Source organism: Prionailurus bengalensis, unplaced genomic scaffold (assembly GCF_016509475.1).
Source record: "Prionailurus bengalensis isolate Pbe53 unplaced genomic scaffold, Fcat_Pben_1.1_paternal_pri Un_scaffold_58, whole genome shotgun sequence".
NCBI classification, from domain to species: domain Eukaryota; kingdom Metazoa; phylum Chordata; class Mammalia; order Carnivora; family Felidae; genus Prionailurus; species Prionailurus bengalensis.
The window spans coordinates 98,619-115,357 of NW_025091160.1; the positions used below are offsets into that span (position 1 = coordinate 98,619).

General features: G+C 45.0%; 1 protein-coding gene and 1 long non-coding RNA gene across 11 annotated transcripts in view; one reads left to right on the forward strand and one right to left on the reverse strand.

Annotated features, from left to right (window-relative positions):
- Nucleotides 1–347, reverse strand: part of LOC122478387 (ankyrin repeat domain-containing protein 26-like) — a 29,216-nt gene extending 28,869 nt beyond the window's left edge. For 3 of the 5 annotated variants that reach the window (XR_006295978.1, XR_006295979.1, XR_006295980.1), the window contains exon 1: nucleotides 33–142. Coding sequence is in view for 2 of the 5 variants with exons in the window: in XM_043572025.1 (XP_043427960.1) it covers nucleotides 33–196 (164 nt within the window). In the remaining 3 variants the exon portion in view is untranslated. Of the gene's footprint in view, nucleotides 1–32 lie in introns of all 5 variants that reach the window. The other 2 variants (XM_043572025.1, XM_043572026.1) reach the window with 2 other exon arrangements.
- A 4,437-nt stretch (nucleotides 348–4,784) lies between these two features.
- LOC122478391 overlaps nucleotides 4,785–16,739 on the forward strand; it is a 42,260-nt gene continuing 30,305 nt past the window's right edge. Inside the window, exons 1-8 of one of the 6 annotated variants that reach the window (XR_006295985.1) lie at nucleotides 4,785–5,058; nucleotides 5,652–5,867; nucleotides 8,102–8,178; nucleotides 9,668–9,803; nucleotides 9,894–10,042; nucleotides 11,619–11,730; nucleotides 15,395–15,513; nucleotides 16,140–16,374. This is a non-coding gene — a long non-coding RNA (uncharacterized LOC122478391). Of the gene's footprint in view, nucleotides 5,059–5,651; nucleotides 5,868–8,025; nucleotides 8,179–9,667; nucleotides 9,804–9,893; nucleotides 10,043–11,618; nucleotides 11,731–15,394; nucleotides 15,514–16,139; nucleotides 16,375–16,739 lie in introns of those variants that run through there. The other 5 variants (XR_006295981.1, XR_006295983.1, XR_006295984.1 and 2 more) reach the window with 5 other exon arrangements.

The window sequence follows — 16,739 nt, forward strand, 5'->3', positions numbered from 1 at the left end:
CCCGAGCCCCCGCCCCCGCCTGCGGCACCCACCTCCTTCTTGACGGTGCGCAGCAGCCTCTGTCGAGGGTCCGCCTCTGTGGGACGAGACGAGGGGGCACACGGTCAGCCCCGCGCTGGGGACGGGGCCGGGGCCGGGGCTGCCGTCCCGCCGCCCGCTCGCCCTGCGCCCGCTTAGCTGCGGCGCCGGAGGCCATGGCCGCGCGCGCTGCGTTCCAAGCCCAGGCGGCGGCGGGGCCTGCTCTCTGGCCGCGCAGCGTCAGCCGCGTTCGGCGGGGCCGAGCGCCCGGTTACGTCAGGCCGCGCCGCGCCTCCGGTGACCCGCCGCCGCGCCTCCGGTGACCCGCCGCCGCGCTTCCGGTGGGGCGCCGCCGCCGCCGCCGCCGCGCTTCCGGTGGGGCGCCGCCGCCGCCGCCGCCGCGCTTCCGGTGGGGCGCCGCCGCCGCCGCCGCCGCGCTTCCGGTGAGGCGCCGCCGCCGCACATCCGGTGAGGAGCCACCGCCGCCGCCGCGGCCCGCTCCCGGTGAGGAGCCGCCGCCGCCGCCGCCGCGCTTCCGGTGAGGAGCCGCCGCCGCCGCACATCCGGTGAGGAGCCGCCGCGGCCCCGCTTCCGGTGACGACCCGGCGCCGCAGACGCCGCGCTTCCGGTGAGGAGCCGCCGCCGCCCGCCGCGCAGCCTGGCCCCTGGCGGGAAGGTCCTCGGGGCGTCGCACGCTCTGGGCCCCTACCACCAGCAGCCCCGCCTCCGCGGGAAGCCCCGCCTCCCACGCCCGGCGGCCCAGCTCCCACTCCCCCTCCTTTGGGCAGGGCGGAAATGCAGCGTTCAGGCCCAGAGCAGCTCCTGGCCGGGCTGCAGGGAAGTGGCCTGAGGCGGTGGAGCCTGTTACTGACACGCTCCAAGCCCCATGGTTCCCGTCTTTAAATGGATGTAATAGAGGCGCCTGGGTGGCTCAGTCGGTTGAGTGTCCGACTTCGGCTCAGGCCGTGATCTCACGGTTCGCGGGTTCGAGCCCCGCGTCGGGCTCTGTGCTGACTGCTGAGAGCCTGGAACCTGTTTCCCATTCTGTCTCCCTCTGTCTGTGCCCCGACTCCGCTTGTGCTTTGTCTGTCTCTAAAATAAACAAACATTAAAATATATGTGTATGTATCCAATGGATGTACTAGGACCACCTCTTTGGAACGATACCAGACGCAAACGAGATAGTGAATATAAAGCACTTAACAGAGACCTAGGAAAAAACACCCGCAACCATAAAAGCTGCCGTCATCATCATCATCATCAGTATTATTATTACTGAGTCCTCCAAGACACAGTGGCTCTCCACCCAGATTGGCCGGGCCTTGCGTGGCTCCCTCCCCCGCACGCAGGTCACTGGGAGAGTGGCAGAGAGGGATCCTTCCAGGACCCCAATAGGGCACTTGTCTGCCAGGACTGAGTCAGCCAAGACCCTTTGCGACCTACGCTCCTTCCACCAGGTTCCTGACCGCGTCCACCCAGACGGCACCTCGGGTTTACAAACGTTTATTGACACCTACCACAGGCCAGGTTACTGTACTGAGGATACGGGAGTGAGCAAGTTGGGCAAAAGCCTGCCCTCACAGGGCGTAGGAGGTAGACAGAAAAACAAATAAGCAGATGATGTGGGATGTTGGAAGTTTCTGGAGAAAACTGAAGTAGGCAAAGGAGACAGGTGTATTTTTGAAGTAGGGTGCTTGAGGGAGGCCCCATGAGGAGATGCCATTGAGCAAAGAGGAGAAGCGTAGATTGGGGGATTTCTGGAGGAAGAGCATTCCAGGCAAAGGGAACAGCAAGTGCAAAGGCCCTGAGGTAGCAGGGTGCCACTGGGTGGGACAACTAGCTAGGAGGCCAGTGGGGCTGGAGTGGCATGAACAAGAAGGATTGGCAGTCTTCCAAGGTCCTGTTAAGGCTTTGAAGTCCTGCCCTCGAGAGCCCCCCCGGGTTTCAGCCCTCCGGTCACTAGGACTGGGGACAGCTCAGAGCAGCCCTCTTGCTGAGGAGATTCAGAGCCCCTTGTCTCCATGTGTCAGTGTCCTAAGCCAGAGAAGAGGATTTTGACTAGCCGAGGGAAAAGAAAAGAAGCTGGAAGGATAATGGGCATTCCCCGAGTCCAAGGGGGGCCTGGAGGACTGGGCTGAAAGCAAGGTAGCCCCAGAAAGAGAGACCCTTGGGAATAGTCGCCTGGCAAGGACAGAGTGGTTAGGGTGCCACCACTCAGGGGGAAGGAGCTCCAGCTGTTGGAGGTTCCCGTTCCAAGGACGGAGCATCCTACTGGCCTGGCCTGAGACCTACGCCTGCTTCTTGCTGGGCAAGGGGAGCCTCAGCCACAATCCCACCACCCCACTATCTCCACCGAGAGTCCCCGGGGGGGCCCAGAGAATGCGACATGGTTGCTTGGTAACCAACACCCCCCCCCATATACTAGAACCCTATATGGAGGACCTACTGTGTGCCAGCCACTGCATCAAGGGCTTTAGGGTTTGGGTTGCCTGCTTTCACCACAACACGGACATGAGCCCAAGCTTCACTTTTGGCCTGTTAATATTATCTCCTTCAATATATTACATTGTGAAAGGTGACATGAAATAGTCACTTATGTCAACAGGTTTTCCAACGGAGCCAGAGGCCAGGAAGGAGATGGGCCTTATGCACATCCTCACCGGTAGGAGAAGCACAAATGTTGGAACCGGGCCAAACACCTGCAGCTTGCTACAGTGAGAGACCCCGCTTAGTGATAGCCTTAGAAACCAGGTACGGTCACCAAGTTTACTTTCCTGCCACCAACACCAGTCTTGGTCATCAGAATTCGTAGTAAATGACTTATACAAGCATTCCCTCTTGTCTTCAAAAACCTCTTACTTTTATTCCCTGGATGGGGGTGGGGAGGGTAGAGGCACTCTTTTGGTTGCTGCCCACAGGTGTCTTTCCCAAACTGCAATTCTGAGACCCCAAATAAATAACCTTGCTTTTTATTTCAGCTCTGCCTCTTCTCTCAGTTGACAGCTTACATCCTGCATTTGCTAAGTAGGAATGCACAAATGCTTTCTTCACAGCTTCTAGGCCTCTGAATTTTGATACAATTTGAAACCTGTGGGGGTGGTGGGCGGAGGAATTCAAGCACAGCACAAAGCATCTTGATATATTGATCAACTGAATTCATCAGTTGTTAACTGCGATTCATCAACTGTTAACATTTGCTGCCTTAACTTGATGTTCTCTGCCTCCCTCTTTTTACAACAAATTGCACACATTGATTGTATACATCTTGATGAATTTTCTCCTATGCACTCCCCTGTGATACCATCACTATAACGAAGGTACTAAACATATTCATCACCTCCAGAAATGGGTGTGTGTTCTTTCGTGGCTATTTGTTTCTTTGGGTAGGAACGTGTAGCATGTGATCTCTCTCCTAGAAGCAGAGGCGTGGGAACAAGGTGTGGGAGGGAAACATGAAGGAAGCAGAGAGGGAGCACTTGATGTGATTTTATGCAAGGTGGTGTAGACGGCCATCCCTTTTACCCAGGTTTCTCCATCACTTTGCAGAGGCCTGCTAATTATTCCTCTTCTCATCCTTTCCCTCTCTGTGATCATTCTGTCGATTGATTCATTTGCTGTACAGAAAGTTTTTAGGTTGAATTCCCACTTGTCTATTTTGCTCCTGTTTCCTCTGCTTTTGGTATCCTCTGTTGTAGATACTTTTATAATAAACTGAGACAAAATCCAGACCCCGTAAGACGACGTGATAAACATGAATATACAATATTAAGACACCTATTTTTATCATCTATGTCACATCTCAGGGGTTATTAATATTTTATGTAAGTACACTGTATGTAACAAGTACTAGTGAATGATGCTTGGTGTTTTCTTTCACTGAAGTTTGAATATGATAAATTTGATTGCTGGGTGTGTCAGGAATTAGTTGAGAGTTTGATAAAAATCATTTAAAAACTTATGTGTAAAATGAAATGATTTTCTATTATGGAAATTCAGACTGTGTTTGTTTAAGAGCATCATAAGCTAGGGATAATAGCTTCCAGAAGTAACATTTTGAAGAAAACCAGTTTGTGCAACCCAAGGCATGGACTGTATTACCCATTTACGGAGGTTTCTTTCATAATCTGTGAAAGGTTGCCTTGCACTGTGCTCAAATAGTCACCTTGTAAAATAGTTCAATTAGATGAATATTACAGTGTGATAAAAATAACATGAGAGCCTTTCCCAGTTGCTGTTAAAAAAAATCGATCAGTTGTTTTAAAAAAAAAATCATGAAACTGGCTTTTGATAATTTTTTTTTCAGTTTGTTGATGTAGAGAGACCGAGAGAGCAAGAGCAGGGGAGGGGCAGAGAGAGAATCCCAAGCAGACTCCATGCTGTCAGCACAGAGCTCTGATGCAGGGCTCGAATTCAGGAACTGTGAAATAATGACCTGAGCTGCAACCAAGAGTCCTCAGCTTCATCCACTGAGGCCACTCAAACACCTCTCATGCATTTTTTTTTGAAAGGACTGTTTATTTAGTCAGCATTTTCTGATGCCCACTAGAGGGCACTCTGGTACCAGGTGATTAGCCTATAAAGAAGGTAGAGAAAGGACAAAGTTTCTGATTAGAAGAAGCTTGCCCTCTGAACAAATACCGGATGAAAGGAGGCAAACGCCATAGCAGCAATGAATGTGGTGCTCGGGTAGCCGCTGACACAGAATGGGGTCTTGTTGAGAAAGGCTTCTGGGTAACATTCACCTTCTCTGGTGATCCATTACCGAACTACTGTTGTTTGGATCCTTTGACAACCCTCTTTTCTACCTCCAACCACCTCAACTTAAGTTGTACTTAACATTGTCCTTTGTTTACGTTTCCATTTGTTTTTTATCCTATAAAATTCATGGTTTTTGCATTTGTTTCTGTGCAGAGGAACTTCAGCGGGGGGCTGGATTGCAGGCACTGTCGCTGAAGGGGAAAAGGGTTCTTGGAGCCATTTTTCAAGACCAGGTGGTGAATACCCGACAGTACTTGGAACATGTGAAAGACTCCACAACAGGTGTGGTGGCCTTTAACAACCTAGCGTTAGGGAATTGTTCGTGTTGATCTTGTTCTGAGGTTCCTTTGTGTTTGAGAATCTTAGAGCTTCACCCCATCACTGTGAGTAGAGGTACCTTCCCACCCTCTCATGTTGTAATAACCTCCACCTTTGCAGAAATAGAGACCTATTTTAGGGACCTGGATGTACTTGCCAGTTTTCTTTTCCTTTTATAGCAACTAAAATCAAATGACCCAGTTCTTTGGTTGTGCTGAGCCTTTTTTTTTTTTTGAATGCTAAACACTATTACAAACAGTGGCTCCCCACTCGCCCTCCCCTTTTGGAAGCTTTGTGTTACAAGAGGTTTTCTTTTGATCTCTTGTTACTGTTAATTTAATATTTTAATCTCCTGTTTTAACTCTAAATGTATGTTTGTGTGAGGAGTCCTCTAAAAGGCCGGTACATAGTCTGGGCATCAGGTGTGTATAAGTGTACGTTACTTGTTCATGTCTTGGTTTGACCTAACTTAAGCTCTCAAGATTGTGGTGTCTCCATTGTTTTGGGAGCGATTGGTCAACTTGTTTCATTATTGACATGTGCCTCGGTTTTTGCAGGAATGCAAGGTAGAGTGGTGAAGCTATTCACCAACCATTTCCGAGTGACCTCTCGCCCTCAACTCCTCACGTATAAGTACAACATTGATTACATGCCAGAGGTTGAAGATGGAAAAGTTCGTACAGATTTGCTCTGCCAGCATAAACATGTAATTGGAGAGTGTCCCACATTAGATGGGAACTCTTTATTACTGCCTCATAAACTACAAAAGCAGGGTAAGTAATGTGATTGGACATTTTCTTTAAGTTTATTGACTTATTTTGAGAGAGAGAAAGCACATGTAGGGGAGGAGCAGAGAGCAAGGGCGAGAGAATCCCAAGCAGGCTCTGCACTGATTGTGCAGGGCCACAGGGCTTGAACCCACAAACCACAAGATCATGACCTGTGCTGAAGTCAAGAGTTGGGCACTTAACCAACTGAGCCATGCAGGCACTCCTGTTAGTGGACATTTTCTTGACCTTTGTTCTTTCTTTCTCTCACATTCTCCCTGTATTATAGCAAATATACCTTTTTCATACAATGGTTCATGGACACCTCTCGATCTCTTGCCCATAGGATTTGTAACAAAACCCACATGCCGTGTTTGGCTATCACTGATGTTCCCTCATGCCTCATTTTTGTGGTTAAAATGAATTTAAGAACAAAATATATATTTTTTACCTTTCCAATGGCAAATAGGGCTCAAATGCTAACGAAGTATTGAAAAAGTTTTTATTTCTTGTTCCAAATCTTCACACACACACACACACGCATACACACACAGAACTGGAAGGACTTAATAGTCCATTTCTTTTCCTTAATTTAATATTTTTGAGAGTGAGCAATTGGGGGAGGGGCAGAGAGAAAGAATCTTAAGCAGGTTTGACACAGCACAGAGCCTGAAGTGGGGCTCAAACCCCTGAACCGTGAGATCATAACCTGAGCTGAAATCAAGAGTCAGAGGCTTAACTGACTGAGCCACCCAGCCGACCCTCTTCAATAAACTTTAAAAACTATTTTTTTAAACGTTTATTTTTGAGAGAGAGAGAGAGAGAGAGAGAGAGAGAGAGAGAGAGGCAGAGTGTGAGCCGGGGAGGGGCAGAGAGAGAGGGAGACACAGAATCTGAAGCTGGCGCCAGGCTCTGAGCTGTCAGCACAAAGCCCGATATAGGGCTAGAGCCCATAAAATGTGAGATCATGATCGGAGCTGAAGTCAGACATTTCACCGACTGAGCCACCCAGACACCCCACTTCAATAAACTCCTGTATTTAGTTAGCAAGTGCATAATTTACAGGAGCTTAAGTTAAAAAAAAATCATTGTAAATATTCAACTCGGACCCTCATTTGGGTCTCCTAAATCGTATATTCTACCTGCCTGTGTCTCTGGGGGTTAAGATTGCTCCTGCCAGACACCCAAGTGACCTGTTGATTTGTGGTCCAGTAATGAGCGTCCTCTCCTTGGAAGGAGCACTAGACCTTTTTGTTGTTTCTTTACCTCAGAAAACAGAACTGGTCAGCCGGTGGGGCAACAAGATTGTGAAGGTCATCACTGAATTCTTCAGTGACTCAAACCCACCTCACTGGACTGCTTACGTTATTACAACACTCTCTCTAGCAAGTGTGTTTGTGAGATTTCATTTGCTTGAGATTTGGTTGTATGTTAGTGTGTCAGTGGCACTGTACATAGCTGTTTGGTCCTAGAATTTGTGTTCTCGAGGTCTCCTCATGTTCTGGGAGGGCAAGCGATCTTTGAGATGCATCGGCACTGGAACCTCACCTAGATGTGCTTGAGTTCTGTGGCTTATTGTTGACATTGTTCTTCCTGCCTACCCCCACATCCCATGCCTGCTCCCTGTCGAGGGAGGGGCAGATGTCAACTGTGCACAGCGATGCCTCTTTCTCCTGGAGTAAATGTGCATTTGTTTTCTTTTCTTAATGTTTTTTTTATTTTTGTAAGAGAGAGAGAAAGAGCACAAGCAGGGGAGGGGCAGAGAGAGGGAGACACAAAATCTGAAGCAGGATCCAGGCTCCGAGCTGTCAGCACAGAGCCCAGTGCGGGGCTTGAGCCCTCAGTGCAAGATCATGCCCTGAGCCAAAGTCTGGCGCAGGCACCCCTACATTTGTTTGGTGGTCTACACTTACGGTGATGCACAAATAGTGAAAACGAAAATTAGAGGCACGTAGTCTGCAAAAGAGGTTTCAGTTCATTTCTGGGGATGAAGGACCTTCTGATGACCTTCCCATGACCCTTTGTTGTAGATTATGTAAAGGAGGGAAAAATGGAGGTTCAAGGGGCCTTAATATCTACCTTACAATGTCATTTCCTTGTTGTATCAGGCACTTCCTGTTAATCGTTTGTAAAACAAAGTCACTGATCGATTTCTTCGCCCCAGTGTATCTCCGTGTTTGTTAGTAAATCTTAATAATATTCACTGCGGTTGCCACGAAATCCATTCTTCCAATTTCTAGAATTTTGAAGATGATGGATTTGAAGCAAGTTGGTCGCAACTATTACAACGAGAATGAGGCCACGGAGTTCCTCAATCGTAAGTACACAGTGGAAAGCCTCACATTCTACAGACCTGACCATAGAAGCATTTGAGAAAGTGACTCTCATTTGAAGCAGTAGGATTTATAAGTGATGGTCTTTTCAGTGGTACCCACTGGCCATGAACGATTCAGTTAGAATTTCATGTAAATTTGAAACGAAGTGAAAAGATTCACTCTTACAGTCCTAGAATGATAAGCATAAACCTTGAGGTATTCGGTAGTTATATAAACCTCATAAGAAGTCTAAATCTTCTCAAATTTGGATAATAAATTTCTCTTAAATACTTTCAATCATAGTAATTATAGCTACATGTATGTATGTATGTATGTATGTATATATATTGTGTATATGTTTATACTTTATACACCTATATCCTATATATTCTCACATACATACATACATACGCATGTGTGTGGCTATAGGTGTGTGAGCCTGTGGGTGGTAACAATATGGTTTAACAAAGAGAGTGTAAGAGTTATAACTAGCCCATCAGGTAAATCTCTATTGGAAAGGTCCTTCAAAAGATCAGTTCTTACTAGAAATAAGAAATTGAAACTGCTTGACTCCTAAGCACCAATTTTAGACCCCAAGTTCCAACCCTGGGACGCTTGCTTCCTTGTTCAGAGCTTGGACTTTGACCCTTACATCTAATGTCTTCTGTTTGCAGGCTGGTAATCTGGCCTGGATATAGTGCTTCTATTCTTGAGTATGAAACCAGCATTACCCTCTGTGCTGATGTGAACCACAAACTGCTCCGAATGCAAACTGCTTGATCTAATAATGCATGTTGATAACAAATCCCAAAGGAAAGATGCTATGGAAATTTTAAAGAATTAGTTGGATCAATTGTTTTTACATCTGTGTTCATTAACTTTTTTAATGTTTATTATTTTTTTTGAGAGAAGCAGAGAGAGTGTGGGGGAGGGGCAGAGAGAGAGACAGAGACAGAGACAGAGAGGGAGACACAGAATCTGAAGCAGGCTCCAGGCTCTGCACTGTCAGCACAGAGTCTGATGTGGGGCTCGAACCCACGAACCATGAGATCATGACCTGAGCTGAAGTCGGACACTTGACCAACTGCGCCACACAGGTGTCCTGTGAGTCTGCTTTTTACAAACCTATCCAATCTCTTTGAGAACCTTTTCCCCCCATAAGAGATGGTCCTACAGTTTTCGAATCAATAAACATAAAGGTCAGAGGCAGAAATAGCATGGGAATGGTGAGAATCCATCCACGCTTTCCTCATCTGGCTCTACAGCATGAGAGAGAGATAAGATTCAGTTGTAGATTTTGCTGCTCTTGTGATTCCTGAGGTTGATCCAGTCACCTGCTCTGAACCTGCTCTCACATGTAACAGAATATGCTCCTTCCAAATTTCATTTCTCTTGCTTTGTGTCTAACTATTTTTAAAAATCAGGGCTTAATTATCATCCATTCGCAAATGTCCACTTGACGGAAGTGTTTTACTTTTAATCTTCTTCTAGACCAGACATTTTAAGCTGAAGAGCGTGGATGTAAAGCTGCTTGGCCAGCATCATCTTAGGAGTCCTCGACTTTATTCTTGCTTCCCAATTTCAAAATTTACGACAAAGCTCTCGGAATCAGGACAGTGGGATACTGGTATGACGATAGACCTAAAAATCAATGGAATAGAATTGGGAATTCTGGAGTTAACCCTCACATTTATAGTCCATTGATTTTTTTTTTCAGCAAGAGTTTCAAGACCGCTTTCTTGGGGAAGGAATACTCGTTTCCTCAAATATTGCTGGGACCACTGGATATCCACCTGGCCATTCCTCACAGAAGATACAAAATTAACTCCAATTTATCCCCCAAATTAACTAAAAATAGACCTAAAGGTAAGCGTTAAAACTCTATAAAATTCCTAGAAGGAAATCTAGGAGTAAATTTTCTTGACTTTGGCTTAGAGAAAACCTTATAAAATAAAATGCCAACAGAGAAGGGATGACAGAAGGAAAACATAAATTGGACTTCACCAAATTGAAAACTTTCTTTCTTTGAAGTAAAAAAAAAAAAAGGGGGGGGGGCGCCTGGGTGGCTCAGTCGGTTAAGCGTCCGACTTCAACTCAGGTCACGATGTCGCAGTCCGCGTCGGAGCCTGGAGCCTGCTTCAGATTCTGTGTCTTCCTCTCTCTCTGCCCCTCCCCTGTTCATGCTCTGTCTCTCTCTGTCTCAACAATAAATAAACGTTACAAAAAATTTAAAGTTAAGAAAAAGAAAGAAGGGGCGCCTGGGTGGCGCAGTCGGTTAAGCGTCCGACTTCAGCCAGGTCACGATCTCGCGGTCCGGGAGTTCGAGCCCCGCGTCGGGCTCTGGGCAGATGGCTCGGAGCCTGGAGCCTGTTTCCGATTCTGTGTCTCCCTCTCTCTCTGCCCCTCCCCTGTTCATGCTCTGTCTCTCTCTGTCTCAACAATAAATAAACGTTACAAAAAATTTAAAGTTAAGAAAAAGAAAGAAAAAAAAAAGGAACAGAATGAGAGAACGTTTGAAATCACATATCTCCGGAACAACTTGCTTCTCCATATGTAAGAAATGTTTACAAGTCAATAATGAAAAGAGAACCTAACTTTCACTTATTTCTTTAACCCAACTTTCAAAAAATGGGCAAAGGATCTGAATAGACAGGCTTCCAAAGAAAATATACAAATGGCCAATAATCACATGAAAAGATACTCAATATTATTGGCCATCAGGGAAATGCAAAGTCAAACCACAGTGAAATACCCCTTCATAGTATGATGGCTAAATTTGAAAAGGCAGAGATTAAGTGTTAGCAAGGATGTGAAAAAGTTGGAACCACCCGTCAAATACTGCTGGTAGAAGTAAAAATGGTGTGGTCTCTTTGGAAAACAGGATGGCCCTTCTCAATATGCTAAATATAGTGTCACCATATGAGTCAGCAATTTATTCCTAGTTTTATACCCAAGAGAAATGAACACCAATGCCTACCAGAATTGATACATGAATGTCCATAATCTCATTTTTCATAATAGCTCAAAGGTGTTAACAACTCAAATGTTCATCAGCTGACAAATGGAAAAATAAAAATGTATATCCATAAAATAGTGTGTCATTTGGCAACAAAAAGGAATGAAATACCAATCATGCTACAGCATAGATAAACCTTGAAAAGTAGTACACGAAGTGGAAGAAGGCTGTCAGGAAAGGTCACATACTGTATCATTCAATTCATGTGAAATAGGGTGGGTAGGCAAATGTATAGGATTTACAACTCTGTGAATATACTGAAACCATTGGATTGTAGCCTTACATAGGTGAATTATATGTCATATGAATTTACTAAAGTGGATATATCCTGAAATTTCTTGTAGGATTTAAAGCTTCTCACTTCTTACATGATCCCATGCCATAAATATGTTGGGAATAATACTAGGTGTTGTGACCATTCCACAGGTATAACAATAGAACCTATCGAGTGGATACTATTAATTGGGAGGAGACTCCCAGAAGTACGTTTAAGAAATCAGGTGGTGAGGAAATCACCTTTGTAGACTACCAGAAGGAGGTAGGAAATCTCCTGTCTTTCAATGTATTTAAATCTCATTTTGTTCTTATTATGTAGTCAAATATACGTCTCATAAAAATACATGTGCAATATAGAGTCCTGTATGTTAGATTCTAATAATATAACGTCATCTATTAACCTATAACATATATATAATCTATTATAAAATTTCTCCTTTGTGGTATTGTAACTTGACAGATCTATTATCCATGCATTCGAGTGCCTCATATATAGGGTAATGTCACATGATTAGAATGGCTCCAATATGGCCTCTCCCGTGGGCCTAAGAGGAGGCTATGGTAGTTTGAAACATGTTGATGGAACATTGGGTAGAAAATATGGCAAGACTTCATATGTGAACACTTTCCTTATATAGAAGTTTGAGCCCTATAGAATTTGGTTTGAAAAGAAGAAACAAATGACTAATTACCACCTGGAAACATGTCAGCTGTGTGTGGAATCGCAGAACTCATGGATTCCTCAATCTCTGTTCAGAAAAACCTAAGTAAACTTAGCTTGGTGCACAAAGATACGCTAGTTGACGAGATTAGTTTTCTAGCTTTGGCAGATGAGAGAAAGGAATTACAGATATCTGTAGCAAATGGAAAGAACTTATAAATATTTTTTAAAAAAAACAGCTTGTATTTTTATACTGGAATCCAAACCATGGCTACTTGGAACCACTAAGGCTACACAGCCTTCTGGCATCCCTTCAAGGGGATGGTGCTATTACATTATCCTCACTTGTGCTTCATACTTAGTTCTTGTTCATTCAGTCCAAAAAAGCACTTAATGAGTGCCCATTACACATCTTGGGTATACATTGGTAAGACTACTGAGTTGTCTGGTCTTAAGGAACTTGCATCCTTACAGCAGGAAGAGATACAGCAGACAAGACTGTTCTAAGGGTTATGAGGGATATATCCAGATAATGAACACTGAGAGGTATTATGGACGGTGTCTGGTGGTTCAGAGTAGGTGGTCATGGAAAGCTCTGAGAAGCTGGTATGTGAAGGTCTGAAAGGAGCAAGCTGTGTGCAAATGAGGGAGAAGAGAAAAGACCCCACTTTCCAGATGGGCGAGATGTATCCAGATCCCAAACAAGGCTAGATTATTCTGTGAAGAAGTGCACATGGTTGCGGGGAGGACATCCTTGGGTTGTAGGGTATGAAATCAGAGGATGAAGTGGGGGCCACGTTGTATAAAGTTCTGTCCACTGAGACAAATGAGATATTGTCAGATGTTATACAGATGGATGAAGTGATACGTTTTATTTTACAGATATGTGTCTAATTACAAGGAACGGGCTGTATGTGGGTAAAAAGGGAGGCAGAGACATCAGTGAGGAGGTGGCTAAGTCACTTTAGGTCAATGATAATGGTGACCAGGATTAGGGTGGGAGAGGTACGAAGTGAGTGGATGCCCAGAGTTATTTACTACAATGGGGGAGTCGGTGTGAGAAGATTAGGGACTTTGGGGTTGACTTAGGCTCTGATGGAGGTGGTAGATGGAGATACCAGGCTGATATTTGCTTGTTCATTCTCCAAATTGACCTCAAATGTCCTTGACTGAGAAGAACCGTGCTGGGTATCCAGAGTACATCCGCCCCACCCCCACACCAACCTGCAACCTCAGGCCTCTGTGGGGTCCCCCTGTTCTGTTGTGCTCTTGCATTTCATAGCGTCTATCCCAATTCGGAATTCTGTATTTGAGTGGTTATTTTATGAATCTCTCCCCTCTCTGTAGACAGAGTTCTACCAGGGCATGACAATGTTGGTTTTGCTCCTTGTAAATACCTCTTCTGTCTGATACCATGACTAGCACATAGAAGTTCAAATATATATAGGTTGTAGTAAATTCACACATGCTGGCATCACAGAGCAGTGGGTTTGGGGATAATTAGACGATTTATCACATGAAGACAAACTACCTTCTTGGCACGAGTTGATAGGCAGGAGCCTTGGATGTAAAAGAAACCTAAGACTGTGGTTTCAGCAGGTTTAATTGAGAAAAAAAAAAAAAAACAGATGGGCTGAAATATTTGAAACGATTTGGGTCGTCTTGGGATGCCCTGGTGGGAACTCAGTCTAATGACAGATGGCAATTTAGTTGCCCTGTTGTCATGATCTCTAGAAAAATCCTGGAATCGATCGATGAGCCCTTAGAAGGAAAGTACCATCCTGGCCTTTAAAAAAGATTTCATAATGCTGCAAAGAAGGACCACAGAACTCCTGTTTAGATGCAGAAGTTGATGTTGGAGGAGGAGATCCTTCTAGGATGTTGCATGGCAGCTATGGGAAATAAGCGTGTTTCCCAAAGTTTTTGACAGGAAGAATAGCTCGTCCAAAGGTTTTGATAGATGAGGCCCTAAAAGGATGCCATGATTCTACACACATGTAGACACCTGCACAAGCTTGGGCCTGAAGACTCTAGAACCAGGAAAATGGGGGTGAATCCCAGCTGTCTTTCAAATAAGTAAAGACTACTCTAAGGGTGAAAAAAACCCCACGTATAGTCTGCAATGAGATCATACGAATTAAAACTAATAGTTCAGCTTAAGAGAAAAAGAGCCATGAACACTGGATGTGAAGTTTTGTCGCGGGTAGGAACTCCTTTGAAGTTCTCGGGATGTTTAGCAGGCAAATAATACCAGAATTCATGTGGCTAAATTCCTACTGATGAGGACCTTGCTGATCGGCATGGAAGGATCTATGAAGAACCATTGCTGTGTGTTGGAGAGTAAAGGCAGTTTGTGGCACGGAAATTGCAGCCCAGGAGTAGGAAGTCTTGGCAAATATCTCTTCCTCCTGGAAGCAGGGACTGAGAGTTTAGGAGAAATGATGCGGGAGGCATGTTGGGAATAGATGTGGAATTGCAACTCTAAAAAGTTGACTGGGTTTGTTGCCCACCCCTTCGTCTGGGAATCCTCTTGAAAGTTCTCAAGTATGTTTGAGGAATCTTTAAGACAGTGCTGTAGTGAGAAATACAGATCCTAAGAGTCTGTCATACGTTTACTTATATGTAGTGAAAGGATCGTACAATGACCCCCAATATAATGTCTGTGAGAATCCCGCTTTCCTTGGCTACGTGTGTTGACCGAAAAAAAGAGGCCATCTGCGGGACGTCTATCTAAGAGAATATTAAGAGTATCTTTAATGCGTTCTTAAACTTGAGGAAACCGTATCACCAGCACACCCCCAGGCCTCTGTTGGTGACCCCAAAATGCACTTCTGTACATATTTATGTGACTTTGCTGAGGCTTCACTGATAGTACATCAGTGTTCTTTCTTGTTTCTGTTGAGCAGCAACAGGGTCTAGTGGTCACTGACCTAACTCAGCCACTTTTGGTCAGCAAAGGCAAATGGAAAAAGAGCCAACAGGACACGCCCCATGAGCCTATAATGCTGGTTCCTGAGCTATGCTACCTGACAGGTACTACAGATTTATGCAGTCTTCAGAGAAGTCCACCCCTTTTGAGCCCCAGGTGTTAGGATGTAGAAGTACCGGCTTTTCATAATACTCCATATGGCCCAGAGCTGCCTTCTCTCTGCTCGTTCTTCCTCTTGCAGGTGCAGTGGTCAAGGCTTCTCTCGTTTACACGAGAGAGTTTACACTATTCTTGCTTCTTTAGCTATATCTTTTCTAAACTTTTTTTTTTGTAAAGGTCTAACAGATGAAATGCATAAAGACTACAGAGTGAAGAGAGACATGGCTATGCATACAAGGTTGGATCCAGAAAAAAAGGCAGCATGAGTTACGAAGATTCATGAATATTGTACAAAAGTAAGTGTTATTTTTCTGTGTGTGTGTGTGTGTGTGTGTGTCCTGAAGCGGAGACTGCGTAGAACCCCTGGCATCTCAGATGCTCCAACTAAAATGTGACAGTTGGGACGAAAACGATATCTTGGAGGAAACAACTCTGTTTTTTTCTGTCAGTGCAAAGTTAGGGGAAGTCTGGAGGGGGAGAATGATATAGAAAGATCCTAAGACCCTAGGCAAATGTCAGAGCGAAGACATCATGATTTCAGGGTACCATGTCAGCACAGAGGACGATAGAAGACATCGTTAGATTAGAGGAGAATTTTATTTTATTTTATTTTATTATTATTTTTTTAAATTTTGTTTTCAACGTTTTTTATTTATTTTTGGGACAGAGAGAGACAGAGCATGAACTGGGGAGGGGCAGAGAGAGAGGGAGACACAGAATCAGAAACAGGCTCCAGGCTCCGAGCCATCAGCCCAGAGCCCGACGCGGGGCTCGAACTCCCGGACCGCGAGATCGTGACCTGGCTGAAGTCGGACGCTTAACCGACTGCGCCACCCAGGCGCCCCTAGAGGAGAATTTTATAAGTGGATCATTGCCTCTGCTTATTTCATTTGGATTGATTTGTGGAAATTTTAACTTTCAGAAATAAGAGTGCACAAAAGGAACTCCAACTTTGGGATTTGAAATTTGACCCCAACTTCGTGTCCTTCTCAGGAAGAATTATGAAAGAAGTAAGAATTCTTCAAAGAAGCAGAGCGGTAAGACCATTTCAAAGTGGCCATGTTTCTTTGTCTCTCTTTTTCTCAGCTTCTTCTTTTTCCATAATTTTATCTTCTAATTCACCTATTCTCTCCTCTGCCTCTTCAATCCGAGCTGTAGTCACCTCTGTTTTATTTTGCAGCTCACTTATAGCATTTTTTAGCTCCTCCTGACTGTTTCTTAGTCCCTTGATCTCTGTAGTAATAGATTCTCTGCTGGCCTCTATACTTTTGTCAAGCCCAGCAATTAATTTTATGGCTATTATTTTGAATTCATTTTCTGCTCTATTGCTTACATCGTGTTTGATCAGTTCGTAAGCTGTCGCTACTTCCTGGAGTTTCTTTTGAGGAGAATTCCTCCGTTTCGTCATTTTGGATAGTCCCTGGAGTGGCGCGGAACTGCAGGGCTCTTCCTCTGTGCTGTCTGGAGTAACTTGAGTTGGTGGGCGGGGCCGCAGTCAGACCTGATGTCTGCCCCCAGCCCA